Genomic DNA, 19,268 nt, shown 5'->3' on the forward strand with positions numbered 1-19,268 from the left:
TTTAGACATGTCAATGGGAGCAATGGATATCATTGGCTCAATATTTGGTGTAGTTTGATGATTTTATTTTAAATAAAGATGAGTTAATATTTTATACAATTAAATTAAATATTTAACTTTGTTGTTGTTTAGTATTTATATAAAGACTATTTGGGCGCCAAGATTAAAGTGCAATTGTGATGTCCCCACTTTGAAATAGAATTTACTAATAAATAATAATAATATTAAAATATTAAAGAATAAAAATAAAATTTAAATTAAAATATAAAATAATATAATTACAATTTAGTTAAGTTAATAAATGGTCAAAAGACATGGAAGGAAAAGTTGTGACTCCCTCAAACGTGGGATATAAAAGGGAGAAGAGAACCTCATTTGAGAAGGGGACAATTGGAATCAGAAGTGCAGATCTGATGATGATAGGTTGTGTCCCTTTCAAAGGGCAGATAGAATGAAGAGTTGCACTCTTTCAAAGGGTGCTAATGGTGGAAAGGGCATGTCTTTTGCCAAAGGGTATACATGATGAAGAGGTGTTACCTTTCCCTCAAATTGAGAGATATAAAGGAAAGGAATCAAAGGCATCCAGTGACATCACCATGGATCAGATCAGATCAGATCAAAACTGTTATTAAGTTACAGGCAGTAACATCTTTGTTCTTGGTGGTATGCATGGGGATGAGCTGAATATGTATGCTTAATATATGAAGCCTGATAATGTTCTTATGCGGAATTTAATAGTAATATTAATATAGACTGCAATATGTATGACAGTTTAATAAGGCCTTTCTATCACTAACTGTTCATATGACGATTAAGTAAATTATATGATGGAATTTGTAATACCTTACAATCTCACCATCCAAATATGGAGGGAAAATACAAGGAAGCAAGAGCACTAGGCTCCAGCAGGTACGCAAACCCCAAGTGTGGGCCAAGAGGCCAAGTTGATGAGGTCCTTGGTGCTCTTGGGCTTGTTGGAGAGGGATAGACTCAAGGCACTTTGTGTGATTCTCCTTGAGCTCCATATGAGGATAGGTGTATTGAAAGAAAGTTTGTTGAATCCTTCATATACACTTTCCACTATATTAGGACTGACGAATATATGTTCTATCATGACATGATGGAAATGTTGTCTAATTTGTTGTGCAGGTTGACATTAGTGTCCTCTTATTGTTCTCTCTATGCACTAAAATTGTGATTCTAGGACAGAATATAAGAGGATCCCATTAGGAGGCATTACAGCAATGTAAATATTTAATAAAGGGGCCTTTTGGAGATTTGAACGCACTTTATGAAGTCTTTTATTTTATTTTAATATTTTAAAAAGGTTATTTGAGAGAGGCTGACCTCTTCAAGGAAAATACAAAAGAGAAAGTTGGAGCTCATTTCTCTTATGTTGAGTTTGATATTTTGGATATTGTTGTTGTTCCTGGAGGAGATTGTTCTTCTCAAGTTTGTGAGGATGAAACCCCTTGCAAGCGGCATTCTCCACATTATTGAGAGATATACTCTAGAGAACATCTTCGTAATTTCACACAAAGATCACAGCTAGGAATTATTGGAGTCTGATATCTTCTTCTTCTTCAGTTCTCAGAGCTTCAGAGTGTTGGATAGTATTTGTTATGGCTGATAAGGAGATTGCAGAGGTTATTGTGTGTTTGTTGGTCTCTTTTTCCTAGTCATACTTGTTGTGAGGTATTCACAAATCGCCCATTGCAAATGGGGACCCCCACTTTTTGCTTTCTGGGGTTGGCTCTTTTAGTTTTGTTGTTGGTCGTTTTAGTGTCTTAGCCTTTGCATTGAAGGGATTGAGTTTCTCAAAGGTCATCAAGCCAGGTGGGTCTCCTCAAGAGGTCAGGTCCATTGAGTGATTAGGGGTTATTTAAAGCATTCCTAGGATTTTTTTTGTGTACTATCCGGTCACGCTTCTAGTTGCTAAATCAAACCTTGGTTGAATGCATAATGTCCTTGTAGGCCCCATCCCTTACATCAAGGTCAAAGCGAATTCGCCTTAAGAAGTCTGAAATGTTATCCTGATCTTGATCCTGAAGTGTCCTGAAATTTGACAAAGTCTGGAAAATTGAAGAGTCCTCCAAAAACTAGATTTTGCATTATAACTCCTGGAGGTCCGAAACCACTCTCAAACATCCTGACAATATATATGGAATATAACTTAAAGTATAAGTTCACTTATACTTAAATGTTATATTCCATATATGAATAATGACGGAGAGACTAACTTGTCAAACAGCTTCATGTTGGAGAGGAGAGGAGAGAACTTCGACTTCAAGAGGAGAAGAGCGAACTTCATGAGTTGAGGTTTTGGAGCGAAGTTTTTTACTTCATGAGTTCAGGATTTGGAGCGAAAATTTCCAACTTAAGGAGTTGCAAAAAAGGAGCGAAGTTCTTACTTCGAGAGTTGAGTGAGAGGAGCGAAGTTTTTTTACTTCGTGTTGAAGGACTTTGGAGCGAATGAGATGTCCCCTTTTAGTTGACATCAGATATTCAATGGGATTGGCCTATTTCTACCCCTTGTAGGCTAATGAGTATGGATAGAGGGTCTCTTGAGGCTTGTATCGTCTCCAAAGTTCAGTGTGTTTTGATCTGGCTTTCGTTTGGTATCATTTGGACTTCATTTGCTATACTTACTATTTATAGCAAGTTTGAGATGTTAGAGATGGACCCCTTCTATTTTTAGTAAAGGGGTATGGTCATATGCAGCTTCATCATGTCAGCTCCCAGTTTAGACACCGTTCAAAAATGTTGAGTATTAATGGAGATATTAATGTTTATTTAGTTTACATAAACATTAATGTTTTGAGCTTATATTATTAAGTTATAATATAATTTTATATTATAACTTAAGTAAGGGTCCAAGTATCATTAAAGGGGACCATTTAATTAATTAATTGTGGCTCTTTTACCAAGGTGAAATATTAAATGACAAAGTGAAAATATTATATCATTAAATGTCATTTAATATCATTAATTGATTTAATGCCTTATTGGAGAAAATCGAACCTTCATGGGAAATATATATAAGGCTTTTAAAAAGAAGAGAAGGGGAGATTGATCATTGTTATTTTTGATGAGAAGACTTGTCTCTTGGCTTTGGAGAAGAAGCTGGGGTTTCTGCAGCTTGTCCAGAGTATCGGCATTGGAGAACGTGAAGACTTCATTGCATCAGCAATCTAAGGATGTGAGATATTCATCTGAAGTTGCTCCTAGGGTTGGCTTCATCCAGAAGTTGACATTGTGCTGACTAGAGATTTATTTTCAGATTTATTGGCATAGCTGAGGGCATATGTATATGGCAGATTGAGAACATCATACAGAGGGTTTATTTGCTGCTACAGTGCCCGTGAACAGTAAATCGCTACAGTACCCGTGAATAGTAAACGCTACATTACTAATGCATTTTAGAAGAGTTAATCTACAAAAATTCAAAGGGGTTTGAAGAGCGATTTTCAGATTGTTGGAGGCTACATTTATTGCTGTTAGTACCACTCATTGGCACGTGGGAATTACATGTATGTATGACAAGTGTTTGTGTTAAAGACAATCTGCTGTAAGTGCATTTTGGTCTCTTAGAAAGCATGCCAAATGTTCGTAGAAATGTCTAACAGTTGTAGATGCATATTTCATATGATTTCAGTCACACATTGTCATTGAAAGGTTAGTGGTAGGTGTTACATTGCATTCTCATTTAGTTTCAGACTTTGATGTATGACCTTTTGAGTTCAATGAATGCATATTATCATCTCATGAATCAGAATATCAAAAAGAAACCACAATCAGCAAATACAAAAGTTTCATGACAAGTGTTTGACACTATTCCTTGAGCATTTAAATCAGAAATTTTCAATCAGATTTGGCAAGGGATACTACAGCAAACTTCATGTTGAAGGACTTAGGAGCGAACTTCATGTTGAAGGACTTTGGAGCAAACTTCACCTTTGAGCACTTTGGAGTGAACTTCACCTTTGAGCACTTAGGAGCGAACTTCATGTTTCACTTATGTGGAGCGAAGTTGCCCTCTTCACAAGTTTACATTTTGGAGCGAAATTTCCAACTTCATGTTCAAGAGAAGGTGAGCGATTTCACCAACTTCGTGTATGAAAGGATATGAGTGAAATGCTAACTTCATGCATTAGAAGAGGTGAGCGAAATACTCACTTCATGTATTGAGGAAGAAGAGCAGTATGATCTACTTCGTGCACAAAGAGAGAAGAGCGAAGTACAAAGTTCATGAGTTGAAAGAAGTAAGCAAAGTTTTAACTTCATGTTGGAGGAAAGATGAGCGAACTTCATGTTTTCACCAAGGAGAGTGAATTCCATAAGCATGAGCAACATTGAATAAGAAAAGATAATCGCCTAATGAAGATATAAATATCAAATGAACTTCATGATTCCATTGAGAGGAGCGAAATAGAACGATCTTATAACTTCAACTTCAAGAAGAAAGGAGTGAACTTCGGGTTCAAGCAACTAAGAGTGACATAGTAACTTCTTGAGTTGAGAGTTTTGAGCGAAATTGCTACTTCATGTGTTTAGGAAGAGGAGCAAAGTTCATGATCTTGTTAAGTAGAGCGATTTGTGAATGAAGTTGGATATAAATAGAAGAGATAATCAAATCAACTTCATGTTTCACCAATTTGGAGAGAAGTTGTTACTTCATGCACTCATGATTTAGAACGAAGTTTTCATTTCACAAGCTACTGATTTCGAGCAATCTTACAACTTCATGTATTGAGCAAGGAGAGAGACATACTAACTTCATGAGCTAAGGTTTCGGAGCAGGCTTCCAGCTTCATGAATTGGTGTTGATGAGCGAAGTTGATAACTTCAGCAGCAGCAAGTTTCAAATGAAATTCTTTACTACATGTATTGAACAAAGAGAGCGAAGTTGTTACTTCATGAGTCTAAGACTTCAAGCTACGTCATGAATCAACAAAATGAAGTGAAGTTCATAATAAGAGTACTTCATGAATCAATAAACTAGAGCGATCTTCATCTTCAAAAGCTACATGAGTGAATTTTAACTTCATGTTTGAGATAAGCAAACTTCATGTAGGGTACTTTAAGGGCGAATTCTCTTTGTATGATCTTATTAAGTTTACATATTAAGTGTATTTGATACTTGCTTGTTTGTTTTTGCAGGAAATGAAGGAAAAAATAAGGAGATCAAACAAGAAGCATTCACTTGCGTGAAGACATGATCTACAACATCAACAACATGAAAGAAGTCACAAGAGAAGGCATTCCAGCAAATAGTTTCAGAAGAGTTAATCAAAGATAAAAGATCACCGTCATCATCGCTAAAGCTAGATAATGTTGAGTATCAAGAGATATTCCTTCATGGTGAATCAACTCAAGTATGCAAAGTGCAAAAGTGAAGTGGCATTCCAGATAGCGTTCCAATCACCATTCCTCCAATCAATAAAGCCCACATCAACGCATCCAAATTCAATGAATCAAGCTCATGAGTGATAGCACAAACTCTGAGGCACCTACCCCTGATATCTATTGGTCCACACTCATGGAATGTAATTTTCTCATTGGCCGAATTTAGTTTGTTGTAACAAACCCTAATTAGGGTTTTCATTGTAAAATCTCATCCATTGATCTCAAATTGATGTGAGTCGTTGAATCATATTGAAAGCATTATAAAAAGCTCAGGCTCTTCATTTGAAAAGGATAATAGTTAACGGTTAATAATTGGATAATAGCTAATAGTTAGGAAAGAATAGAATAGCAATTAGAATAGAAGTTAGAGTAGGAGAAGGCAAAGATTGTTGCCAAACATGGTTGTAAAGAACAATTGATTTCATTGAAGTTATGGTGAATTTGATTTGTTACCTCAACAACTCGCATGGTCTTTGCTTCTCAATTTGCTGTCATGTTGTTTAGATTGAATGCAGGAATTTGTTGAATGTATTTATGTGGAATCCACCTAATCCATACCACTAGCCTCTTGCTGCTTGTAAGAGCACCTTGTGTAATGCCCCACCAGAAACCCTAAAGAAATGCAACACTACAAGGCAACAAAAGAGTGCAACAATTTTTTTTTTAAAAGTTTAAGTACATTCATAATAACATTGCACGTATAATAACACAAGCGGAAGTCTAACAATGACATCCTAAAGGGTTACCAACGAAGATTACTTCAAATTAAAACTACATCACAATGTTAATCCAATTATCCATCCAATTAGGGAAATTCAATTACGATAATTAACTCAAACTCAAAAACTGATTCCAAATAGATAGGTTTAAAGAGTTACAATATTTATACTTCCAATGATTCATTTATACATAAGATGAAGGATAACTGAAATAACATACATTCCATTGAATTTCAAATTACAACATTCCATAAATTACAGGGCTTCAATAGAACAATAAAAGTACATAGGTTACAAATCCAAGGTTACAAAGTTTAAAATGCAATGACCACATGGTCACAACTGTACAATAATCTCGAACAAAAGCTGATACAAGAATCACGAACCAAGAACCACCAATGAAGCCGATCCTCGCAAGAAGGTAAGAACCAAGATATCCGATGGGAAGTGGCACTACCACCCGACCATGTGATCCCATAATGGAACGACCCCACAGTGCTAGGAGATAGCTGAAGACCCTCAAGCAAGCAATAAGGCAAGTACAACAGTACACATGACTCCGCAGAACTCAAGTGACTCAACTCACAAAACACTAGTGACCCTAAAGAGAGAGTGTCATCACATGGCTTAAGATGGTTACCCTAGGTAGGTCTCCATAGGTCCCGGCCCTCATCTTGGGTTATCCTAGTAATCTCTCCTGAACCCCCGGCTCCATCTAAGCATCATGCGGACCCTACCAACCTTTCGTGAAGACAAGGCGGTAGGTTTGCCATTCCAGGCCTTCCCACACACCTTGAGCCTATACAAGCACTCAACCGTGTGCGGGGTACAATATCTTAATTAATTTAATAACTACCCACCCCCTAATCAATTGTTAGGTTATCACTTATTATCTGACTTCCGAAGGGTTATCCTGCCATCCACTTCGAGTGCGGCCCCCACTCGAAAGCCACTCTCTCTTCTAGGACACTAACAGGAAAGGTACCTCTCTATGAGAACTCTATGGCGAAACTGACAGCCATAAATAATCCTAACATAACACAGGTGAAGGGTTCACAATCACTAACCCAGGATTGACCATTTGGAAACATGACACACAATGGCACACATCCACCGGGTTAAAACAACAACACCTGACTAAGGGAGTAAACTTCATACGACATAATGACAACTCACCAAAATTGCAACAACATTTAAACTTGACTGCAATTACTATAACACAAGGTCCTAAACAGGCAATCTTTTCTTAAAGCAGTCGAAAAGCATAAAATACTTGCAATAAAGATTCTCCAGAAATAAAGAAATTACATCTATATTAATATGAGGAAAACAATGAAGTCACATGTCTAAAAAGGTTAATTAAACCCACATTTAAAATTTAATCCCCCAATCATTTGATTATGATTAAATTATAATTTACCCAAATTGACTATAACCATAATCTAAATTAACTTTCCAATTCGAATATGTATATATATAATAATATAATATAATTTCCATATAAATGTATATTCATCGAATATACTATTATATGATTATATTATATTACATATATAAAGGAAAAATATAATATTTAATTTAAACAAAATTCACATTTATTCCCAAAATTTACAATAACTTTTATTTTTCCAAAATTCAAAAAAAAATATAAAATAAAACAAATAACCAAAATAATATTAATATTAATATTAATATTAATATATATATATATATATATATTAATACTATTATTATTAATATTATTATTTATTATTAAATAACACTTTTTTTTTTTAAACAAAAAAAAAATTAAAAAAAAAAAGCGAATTTATTTTGGGGCGCTGTGTGTTGGTTTATGGCAGCCTGCTGCTACCGCAAGGTAGCGAGTGGTCAATTGGAATGTTATGAGCTTAACTTCGAATCATTCTACACTCATTGCTTATGCATTAATTTGAATGGCGATCAATGTTTGATGATATTGATTCAAACATCTTAGAAACATCCTTAGAAGATTGCACTGAGCTTGTGTCAAATTGTTCATTTCGATGGTGAGACCTTGCTCAGTAGGATTCCATCTAATCATTCACTCATCTTCCTACATTCTTAGGATTAGAATAGATTCTCTCAACCCTTCGTCTTTTGCCATTTTTTTTCAATTCAAGTTAGTCTAGGACAAAGAGCATCGCCCAATTGAAATATCAGATGATCAAGTTCCAGCAAATCAAGTATTCAGGCATTCGAATGTAAGTCCCCTTGTGATTCCAGCATAATCACATCAAACCAATGAGCTTATCCACACGTAGTGACCCTACATTCATGAACCTTGGAGTTGTCTCGAATGATCCTTAAGCTAATCTTCAGCATCTGAGAGATTTTGTTCAAGAGAGGATAAGATACCTATGGTATTTTATTTTGTGTTCACATGTGCCTAAAAAACACATCAACAATACTCTTCTACAGGCTGGCCATACTTCTTTATGCAGGGTCGCACACCTTCCTTGTTGAGTGACTAGGGTTTGCAAGGTTCTAAATTACTGTTTTTGAGGCGTTTGGACCTGCTTAATCACCTGCATGGATTTTAGATAAGTCTTTGAAGTGTGGCGCCCAATTTGGGAGTGCCAAAGTGCAAATTTGAACAACTCCAGTTATTTCAATGCTGCATTTTCTGGGTATGTTTGAAATAGACATGTAATACTATCTGATGATCTGGGTTGCTCTTACATTTGAGCAAATTTGTATTTTCAGATCAGAAATAAAATCTGAAATTTTCTAATGCGTCACAAAACGAACTCCACCTAAGTACTTAATCCATAATGGCTGGATTGATAATCGTAGTGATGCATCATAAAATGTAAAACCTATGTTAGCAACATCTACACTCTCTACAGACTGCCATATAAACTTCGACCTTAACTGTAGCAGTAATATTGTGTGTGAAACTGCAAAGAAACAAATAAAATAATCAGTAAACAAGAAAATAACTAGATACAATTACAAAACACAATAATTCATTTGGAGAAAACCAAAAGGGGTAGAAAAAATCCAAATCTCACTATTCAGTGCTATTACATGGAGATCCTGCCATTAAAATGATCTTACAGGTCTGTAAAATCACAATACAACTTCCCTTGTCTTCACTCTACCCTTGCAACTTTACAAAAACCCTAGAACACCCTATCTATCTCCTTAATACAGAAATAAGAGCTTTCTTTCAGCCAAATGAGCCTTCATAATAATTATCAAACTACCTTTTATTCCTCTCTAGTGTTGCATTGATGGGAAATGGATTGCTTTCCCTAGAATACATTGGCCAGCCTTGCATAACCATCCAACCATCCAAACATCCACATGGAAACCCAAATGATCTGGATTCCAGCCCTAATGGCCAACAGAGAATCCAAAGGAATAACAGAGCACTCAAACAATGGTTGCCACATTAACACAACCTGACATAGTAACACAGCAAATATGACCCTTTTGGAAGCTAAACAGCCACCAAACAAAAAACAAAACCATCCCTTTCATGTTCTTTTGCCCTACAGCAACTTCCAACAATAATAACTGCCAGAACCATTCTGAAATGAGTGAAGATATTAATGCTTTTTGCCACAAATCTTCCAACAATGTTCCAGACCACTGCCAAAGACTTGTAAGCACATTTCTCCATTCATACACCAGCTACATTTTCATTCTCACATGCACTATATTGCCGAAAGCAATGATAATCATCCCAACAACAATCTCAACAGAAGAATAATGTCCCTATAACTCATATGGATCAAGAAATACTCCTCAAGTGACCTTATGTCTTCTAGGGTGCATGATATAACACCTGTAGCAGCCTGCATGATGCCTATATAAGTATGCATAATGCTTGTAGCAACCTGTACAATGCCTGTAGCACTATTACAAGTGAACCAATAGCATGTGCCTGACTTTGAAACCTTCCTGAACCGAACTACTGAACCAAATTCAGATCATACATGTGAACCATGTATTATTTATTAAGAAATATAAATGGTAATAGTTGCAATAATTGGAAGAAATAGCTCACTAATAGCTATAGCTTATTAGTCTCTAGCCTCATCAAAATTGTACCCATGTTAGCCTGCAAAATTGATAATATAGTGAAGAACTACAAAAAATGAATATTAACATGTCAGCTTGCACTTGTATATGTTTTATATGTTGTGCATGATAGGTAATGGTGCATATAAGTTGCCATTCATCTAGATGTTCCCTTTTGTTAGATATGAAAAAGAATTAAAAAAACCATAACTTGAAAAAGAAAAATTCAATCTTTTGGTATACCCTAAATTACTAAAACTGATGAGAAAATAATTATATATTTGTCTTGCAAGTTCTGTGATTTCATATCTGGATTGTGCTTATTTAATTTTTTATATCACTAAGTTATAATTTGTCATTTCCATAGGACTAGACCCACTATCAATATGTTTGTGTTTTATGCCCTATTGTCACCTATGTTGTCCCTCACTAATCGTTCCTCTTCTCATGTTGCCCTTTGGTATTGTCCTTGTTTCTTCCATCCCCTATGTTGTTTCTTGAAATTTGGTCCTCCTCTCTAGCCATACCAAAACATGTCCTATTTGCACCCAAAACAAAGTTTTAGATGTAGAGAGCTTGTCTACAAAGCTCACATGGACATGATATTCTCAAGGTGCTTCATATCTGACAAGAGTTTTTGTAATATAACCCATCTCTTTATAACAATAAATTATTAACGGATAATTTGGACTTGATTAATCACCTCAAGTATCCAGCTTTTTTTGGTAGAAAGATTAAAAACATATAAATAATTCCAATTCATAACAATTAACGTTGTCAAGTTCTTTTTCCAAATTGAAATAAATTGAACGAAAGAAAAAAGAAGAAAATGTACCTTGCAATAATTCCATGTTGATCATGGATCAAAAGAGACCTTTGCTTTGCAACAGAACTGCAACAATGCCCACAGTCAATGAGTACAAAAAGAAAAGGTTAAAAGCAAAGAAACATATTTTCTAAGAAATTTGGGAAACCTAAGCTCAATAAATGATACTCTTGAAGAATATATCAATTTCTTATGAGCACAAAATGGAAACAAAGGTTATATACCATTTCAATAAAACATTTCGAGCATATCAAATACGATAAGTTTTTTGCTGATGCATGTTTTATCCAACATGACAACAAATAATAAAAAAATATGCATATTTGATCGAAAATTGCAACGTTATAAAAAATTATATGCAGCTACTATTAGTATGTATATGAAGATCCTAAAAAAAATTGAGGCATACTTGGATTGGTTATAGTACACAGTTCATAAGCAGACAAATATCAATTAAAAACTCGCCAGGATTCTAAAAGAAGCATTTGGATTAGGGCAAAGTATATTCAATTGCCTCCAATAGATTAGAAACAAAAAATTTCCAACTCATTAAAAAAATACAAATTAACATTCGATACTGCAATCAAAATACATGTTTTGGGTAACAGCTTCTTTCTACTGGTGTTCCCTAAACTGCTTCCTCTGTTTTACATCATGTGCATTTCCCTTTTGAAGAAAATTAAAACAGCACTTGTTAGGTCGCCAGTTACTCTTCCATTAAAATAATCTTAATGAAAAATTTAAGTTCTCTATCCTTATCAAGTTTCTTTTTTGGCACGTTCAACAAATATCCAAACTATCATATATCTAACACTATCCGACAACAAAAACAGTAGCTTAAGACTATTTTTGTTCCTCAAACATGAATCTCAAGTGAACACAAGACCAGTACTTATCTGAAATTTCTCACATCCCAAACTAAAATATATAACCTTTATCTATTAAACCCAGCTATCAGACCCATACATTCCATTTTCAACAATCAAGTCCCATTTCATTAAATTCTGTAAAAAATTATCACTTCACACATTCTTAAAACTAAAGATGACCTAGATGCAAGATGTCTTGCTTGATTTCACACTGTTGAGTTGCCCATCTCAATATGATCTCTAGTTTTCTTTTCAATCAGTCAATATTACTTTTCTACATTATCTCTTGCTACAGAGTTTCCAACAAAAAATTAGGAAAGGGCTCCTAATGTCCATGGCCATTCTACTTAATGGGTTTCCTTAAAATGTTGGATACCTGGTATGAATTTTAGTTATATAGGGCACTGTTACCATGGAGATTTAAGAGAAAATTTGCATGGGATCTGCCAATTTCCATAATTTTCATCTGTCACATACATGTTCTGGATAATTATTATAACTCCAAACTTAATTTTACAAAAAAAACTACTTTCAAAACCATTAAGTATAAACTGCTTCCATTAATCTAGATAAAAGTCAAGACACCGGACATATAAACAAATAGATCCACAGATTCAAGCAGCCAAACAAATAGATAGATAGACAGATTCAAAACATACAATAAGCAGGCACACACATACATGCATAAACAAAAATAGGCATATGTACCTGCACTGGCAAACAACTAAATATATGCACATGGCATGGTCCACTCGACACTTATACAATACAATATTTATGTACACTGTTGGTCATTAAATATCAGTTTCGAGTTGAATTTTCTTTCTTTATAGAGCTTTCAATTGGTTCTTGTAAGACATCTAAGATCTTAAACTAACTGATTGTATGATCCCACTAATTTTTGTATGTCTTTGCATTTATATTGTAGTGCACAAACCATTCCAGTTTATAGGCGTAGCAAATAATTGCCACGATATGACCCTTAAAATACCAATCGTGGGATGTACTGGTTGCAAGTACCACATAATCTTTCGGAAGCTAGCATGCAATTTAGAAAGAAGGTTCGCAATGCAAGATTGACTATTATTATTTATTTGTATGTATAGTAGATAACTTCAAAATACTCATTAGTTTAAGGCTATGGAAGCCAAAGTCTTCTTATAACGTCTAGGAAAACATGACTTTCAGAATTTCACTAAGTTACCGGGTTCGCCTCTGGCCCCTCCTGGTACGGGTCCGGGTTCGACCGGGTCCGTGGTACGGGTCCGGTTCGACCTGGGTTCGACCAGGGTTCGAAAAACCTAGAGTGGGTTCGACCCTGGTCGAACCCAGTCGAACCCGGGGTCAAACCCAGTCGAACCTGGGCGGACCCAGTCGAACTTGGGCGGCTGGGCGGCCCGTAAAGTCAAAAAACAATGCAGATTTAATTTTTTTTTCAATTCCGCGTTGTAAAAAGTGAAAGTTATAACCTTAAAAAGCAGAAAATTAGACGTCTTAAAAAAATAGAAAACTGATGCACGCCATGGAGTTCTGTGTGGGTTTGAAGGTTGTGATTTGGTGTTGGCGGCAGGGGCGCTGCCCCTCAACCCCGCCCTGTACCACGACAGGGAGCGCGCCCTGGGCGCTGCCCCTCGACCCCGCAAGGGGCTCTGCCCCTTGACCCCGCTGGGGGCGCTGCCCCCAGACCCCCGCAAGGGGCGCTGCCCCTTGACCCCGTTGGGGGCGTTGCCGGCAAAATCCAGGTCCTCAATTTGAAAAATTAAACTTGGATGTTCTTAGTTTGAATCCATTTAATGATCAAACTTTAAATTGTTGAAAGTTGAAACAATGATACTTGAATATTTTATCATTTTGATATTAGACTTGATGTATATGATGCTGTTATGGTATGATCATGATGCTACGATTACAAGTTTATGTTGGTTTTGTTGTCTATATGATGCTATGTGACATGCTAATCTTAATTCATGCTTATAGGTTGCATATATATATAATTTACATGTTTTTGTACTAACGAACCCAAACGAACCCAAACCCCTTTTCAAAATTTTGCCGTACCGGCGTACCGGGTTCTTCGAACCCGAACCGGTGCCCGAACCCGAACCGGTAACTTAGGAATTTCAATATTGAGAACAACAGATAACAAGGAAACCCTGTCAGAAACATTGTCAGTCCTCCCAAAACTGTTTCCTGAAGAACAATAAACGTTTCTCGTAAAAAACTACAATGTTGTGTCACTTTTGGAAATATGAACCATCTTTCATTATCTTTTCTAACAACATCAATCCGAGGCTTCTTTGTTACAGATTTTATGATCCATGATGAGCCTTGGAGTGGCACAAAGGATAATGCACAAACCATTTAGGGGATTGATCTATCTAATTAACCCATGAGGTATACAAACTTGTGATGGAAAATAAAGATCAAATGTGGAAGCACCATTATACATTCAATGACTATAAAGAATACAAATATAGCTCTTCAATTAATGACAAACAAGATAATTATGCATATGTTTACAATGTTGGACTTAAAAACGTCCTATGGGCCAACCCAGAGATGGAAGATATGGTATCGAGAAATTAGCTACAAAAGATGGAGTCTATACCATGTCCAACTTGTTACAAATGGTATGGAATAGAGTTATAAAATCTTTAAATCAGTTACAAGATGTTTGACTTCCAAGAACTGTTAGCGTGCCAATTGATTCAGTGCTCAAACCAATCTGGAACATGAAATGTCACTTAGTCAGTTACTAAAAATATGTGCTCCTTTAGTGACTCAATGTTGTCTTACTGCACACATAGAGCCAAGACAAATGAGTTGCACCTAATAGTGTTGTGCCAATTGATTCAGTGCTCAAACCAATCTGGAAAATGAAATGTCAATTAGTCAGTTACTAAAAACATGTGCTACTTTAGTGACTCGATGTTGTCATATTGCACACATAGAGCCAAGACAAATGAGTTGCACCTAATAGTGTTCTTTGCAAGTGTTGCAAAATATGCAAAGTGCAAAGCTGTAGTGATGCTACGTTGTAAATCTCAAAAAGAGTTCTCTTGGAGCTATGAATCCAACCTGATTGTGGTTCGACTAAGTATGGGGTGGCAAATCACACAAGCATGCCCAAAGCATTCACTCATTCTTTAAAATTAATGGTATCCACTGCATGGATGGTCACCTGCAGAAACTGAATATTGAAATGCAGAGAAGCATATCCCTCAGATTTATTTGCATATTGCTCCTTATTCACAACTCCAAATAGCTAATAATTGCCATGACAGGAGAAAGTAGAGGAGGTTTCAATGAGATCATCCTTCTGTTTTGAACTCGATGTGCAAAATCCAAATCTAATGAATTTGAACTGCAAAAGGCTTGAGCAAAGGTGGAATACTTGAGGAAGATATAGGACAAATGTGTCCTCAACAATATTGTGAGATAAAGTACAAGGAACATTTTGCAGTGGATTAATCTTAAAATAGCGAGCTTTATATTGCTATTTTTTCAGATGCAACCAGACCCTGCCACCAATCTGAAAAGTGTATAGCTTGGAACCATAGCATTCCTTGCATTTCTGTTGTTGGCAAGTCAAAACCTATTGAAACTGCTGATGAATATGTTCAAGGGATTCTTCACTTTGTCCAATTCCTTTGCTTGTAAGCTACTTTGTGGAACTATAAGGATGGGAAAAGCACTGTTAAGAGGTGCCCCGAGTTGAAACCCATAAGATGTCTAGAATGGACTATGTCCCACAGATTTGTGGATAGCCATGTTATCAGCATGTTGGATGTATGCCAAGTTATCATTCCCAGTGCAAAGATGAGTACTACTGTACATTTTCAATAGCTGGGCTGGGATACGACTAACCATTTCAATTTTTCCATCGGTCTGAGAATAAATGTTGTTGATCTATACAGATGTGCATATAACATTTCTCTAAGCTTGGCAAAAGTGAATAGCAAACCTTGGATCTCAATAAAAACAATGGCAAGAGGAAACTCAAGAGTATCCAAACCTGTTGGATAACAGGTTTGGTTATTTAAGGTACATTGATAATCTTTTTGCATGCAACGAGAATTGTCATCTTTAAGAAACAATCGACTACAACAACTACAGTCATGTCAATGTTTGGTCAACTAAGAAATCCACGACAACAAATTCACATGGTCTAGTTGAACTGAAAATCAAGAGGATACACAAAATTTCTAGGTAACTGGTTTCAGAATGTTACACGGAACAACTTGATGTAAGCCTCTGTATCTTCAAGCATGTGTAGCCAATAGAAATTTTGTTCAAATGCATCAAAAAATATAGTTACTACAAAATGACCTGCTAATTGAGAATAACATGCCTACCATGAGATGTGTCATGCCCAAGCTTGGAGAGAAGCTTGTCAGACAGATACAAGCCTTCGACCTGTTGTCCTTGTTAAATGGCATTGTACATAACTATAGCATGAATTCTTAATGTAAAAAATACTGTGCAACCCAACTCATAGTGTTGTCGTCTCAAGTATTGAGCACTGTTAACAAGAAGTGAATGGAGGCCAACTCAATACAAACAGCCCTCTTCTCATAGGTTGCGTATCTTGGGAAGAAGTCACTGAATGTTTCCAAGTGATATACAACAAGATGTCCATCTTGCATTAATACTACATCGAATGTGAAATGGGATGCATGAATCCCAATTTCATGTCACACATTGCAAGGACTGTTGCAATGTAGAGCCTAGTTTGGAGTTCTTCAAATGCTCAATATTGCATAATGTGCATTTATATACTAACTTAGCTCACGCGATCTAATTCATCATGATTGACAATCTTGTGATAACTACGCCATTTATTGAGCGAATTTATAAGAGAAAAACTAAAATGACCATAAGATACATAACGGAACATGGTAAACCTACAGAAGGTTCGTCAGTAGGATATTCGGAAAGTTTTACACATTACAGGGAAACGAGTAGGATGTTAGGTTATACAACGAGATCCATGTTTGATATAAATAGTCCTATGAAAAATCAGTTCCAATCATAGCAGATTGCGAGAATACAAATTCAAAGACAGCTGCAAATTGAGATTATTAAAATATCAAAAATAAATTAGAGAGAAAGAGAGCTAAAGAAAAACTAACCAGCTGAAAATGTTTCTTGTAGATAAATAAGCCCGTGATCGAATCCCAGAGAGACCTAATTTCAGTATATCAGAAAGGCGATCGCGCAAGATTGCTGTAGATGCCATTACGTCAGAGGATTAGCCCTTTCAATCTCTCTGTATTTCTTTTAATTGTGATTTTTTCAGCGACTGGTCATCTGTTCAGCAAACTTTCAAACGTTTTGGCCATTTCGAAAGCCTGTCCATTATAACATAAGGGTAGGTAGGCAGGATTGTGTTTGCCCTAACATTAACATGAGACAAGTGTGAATTTTGTATGCGGTCTGCGTTCAGAAGGGAATTTAGATTTGTTTTGTGTTTTGAGAATTATAACCTTACTGTTCAAAACCAAAAACACATGCTGACAGTTCAGTGTTGAATTCCAATCATCAATAAACACGAGGCATCCCCTTAGACAATCGAGGAACGACCAAACAATAGAAGCTCGTCATTATAATTTGGAAATTTTGCCCATTTGGGAGGGTTAAAATAGGACAAATTAGAATAGAATAGAAGATTTTTGAGGTGATAGTATATGGGATAGTAAATTTTGTGATTTGCTTTTTTAAGTGTTGATATTATAATATTTAATTTAATCTTCTTTTTTTTTAAATAATTGTTTTGTTTTTTTAATTTTTGTATTTTATTTATATGTTATTGTAAGTTTTAAGTATTTTTTGTTTTTGGTGTTTCAATTATGCAAAAGACACAAACTCTATTTTCTTATATTTCTTTTGGCTTTTTGCATTTACATGTTCTATACTGAAGTCGGTGCAAGTTAGTCCTCAACAAGACTATCAAGTTCTTCACTCTCTAAAAGATATTGACCTCAAAATGGGTCTTTTACTAATGGTTAGAAGTGGGATTAAATGTGTTCAGGTAATATTTCTTTCTCCCTTAATGCATGGCACATACAGATGCTCAAATGTTGTGACAAGTAAGGCAAAGAAGAGGCATCCATGGTGGCCTTCATGTAGCATCATTTCAATAACTTGTTATTTTTTTATGTCTTCCTTTTAACCTCATTGAGTGGAGGGATGTTGTTATGTTTAGCATAGAAAGTCTTGTGAATGTATAATTCAAATCTTTAAATGAAAATTCAAATCTTTAAAAAACAAATTGCTTGTTTTGTTAAAGATATTAGGAATCTATAATTATATAATTTGTAGTAGAACTATATAAATTGTTGATTCTTGTTGAATAGTGTAAAACCATAATTCTTTTAGTGTGCATTCCTTTAATTTCTTAATGTCTTGTGTCTCAAAACTCTAGCAAAACTCTTTTAAATTTTAATCTAAAATCTTATATATGCATTGTGCACTTTTCCTATTTCATTGTTAATGTGTTCTCATCAGTCATAAATCATTTAAGTATTTTCCTTAGCATTGTATAGTAACTAAATGTTGGTTCTTTAGATTGTAATGAGTTGTTTGGGTCAATTAGTAAAACACTCTCCAAAATTTGAAGGCTCGTGTTCAACCTTTTTGTATAATTCTTGGTATGCACTTTAGGTCTCTTTTGTTAGTGAAATGGAGTGGACAATGATTGTTGAGAAAATTAATAATACAAATATGTACACAATTAAAAGCAATAAATAGAAAACATATAGATTTACTTGGAAAATCTAATAGTGCATCATGAAAAACTATGGGCAAAGGTCTCGCAATATTTTATTATCTTAGGAATAATTTACTATTACAACAATCTGCAGTTCATAACAAAAACAGAGCATGACAAACTAAACATGAGACATCCAAGTTGTCAAATCATCTTCAAATAAGACTTTCTAAAACATGTGACTTATTTAACTACATGACATACACATGTATGATTGATGTTTCTAAATTGTACATAATCCTTATGTAATAAAAGACCAGTTCTTCAAATTATGATGGGGATGCTAAGTCAATTGATAAGGCACAAGCTTAAAAATGTTATGAATGAATATTTCTGATATTGGGTATAGCTTGATCTCTACAAGACTTGTCGTCTAAATACCCTTGCAGGTACGTTTTCACTCTTTCTTAGAAACTCTATTGGAGTATCACTTTGTTATTCCTCCCTTGTAGCTCTTTTTCATGGCTATGTTTTTTGAACCCTACTTTTTAGGCATTGTGGGTCTTGCTTCTATGTCAGTAGACCTTTTTCAGTAGATGTTGATCCCTCCCCTCCTAGTCACAAGGTCAATAGTTGTCTTCCTCAAGTCGAGGGGAGACTAGAGTTGTTCATCAAGTATGCTTTAATTAAAG

General features: G+C 35.4%; 1 protein-coding gene across 1 annotated transcript in view; it reads right to left on the reverse strand.

The window, feature by feature from the left end:
• Window positions 1-17,499, reverse strand: part of LOC131035274 (dihydrolipoyllysine-residue acetyltransferase component 1 of pyruvate dehydrogenase complex, mitochondrial) — a 199,419-nt gene extending 181,920 nt beyond the window's left edge. The window contains exons 1-2 of the mRNA XM_057966946.1: window positions 17,000-17,499; window positions 11,008-11,064 (exon numbers count right to left, since the gene is read on the reverse strand). Of these exons, the coding sequence (XP_057822929.1) occupies window positions 11,008-11,064; window positions 17,000-17,106 (164 nt within the window). The 5' untranslated portion in view covers window positions 17,107-17,499. The remainder of the gene's footprint in view (window positions 1-11,007; window positions 11,065-16,999) is intronic.
• Between the last annotated feature and the right edge of the window lie 1,769 nt (window positions 17,500-19,268).

Source organism: Cryptomeria japonica, chromosome 9, assembly GCF_030272615.1.
Source record: "Cryptomeria japonica chromosome 9, Sugi_1.0, whole genome shotgun sequence".
NCBI lineage: Eukaryota > Viridiplantae > Streptophyta > Pinopsida > Cupressales > Cupressaceae > Cryptomeria > Cryptomeria japonica.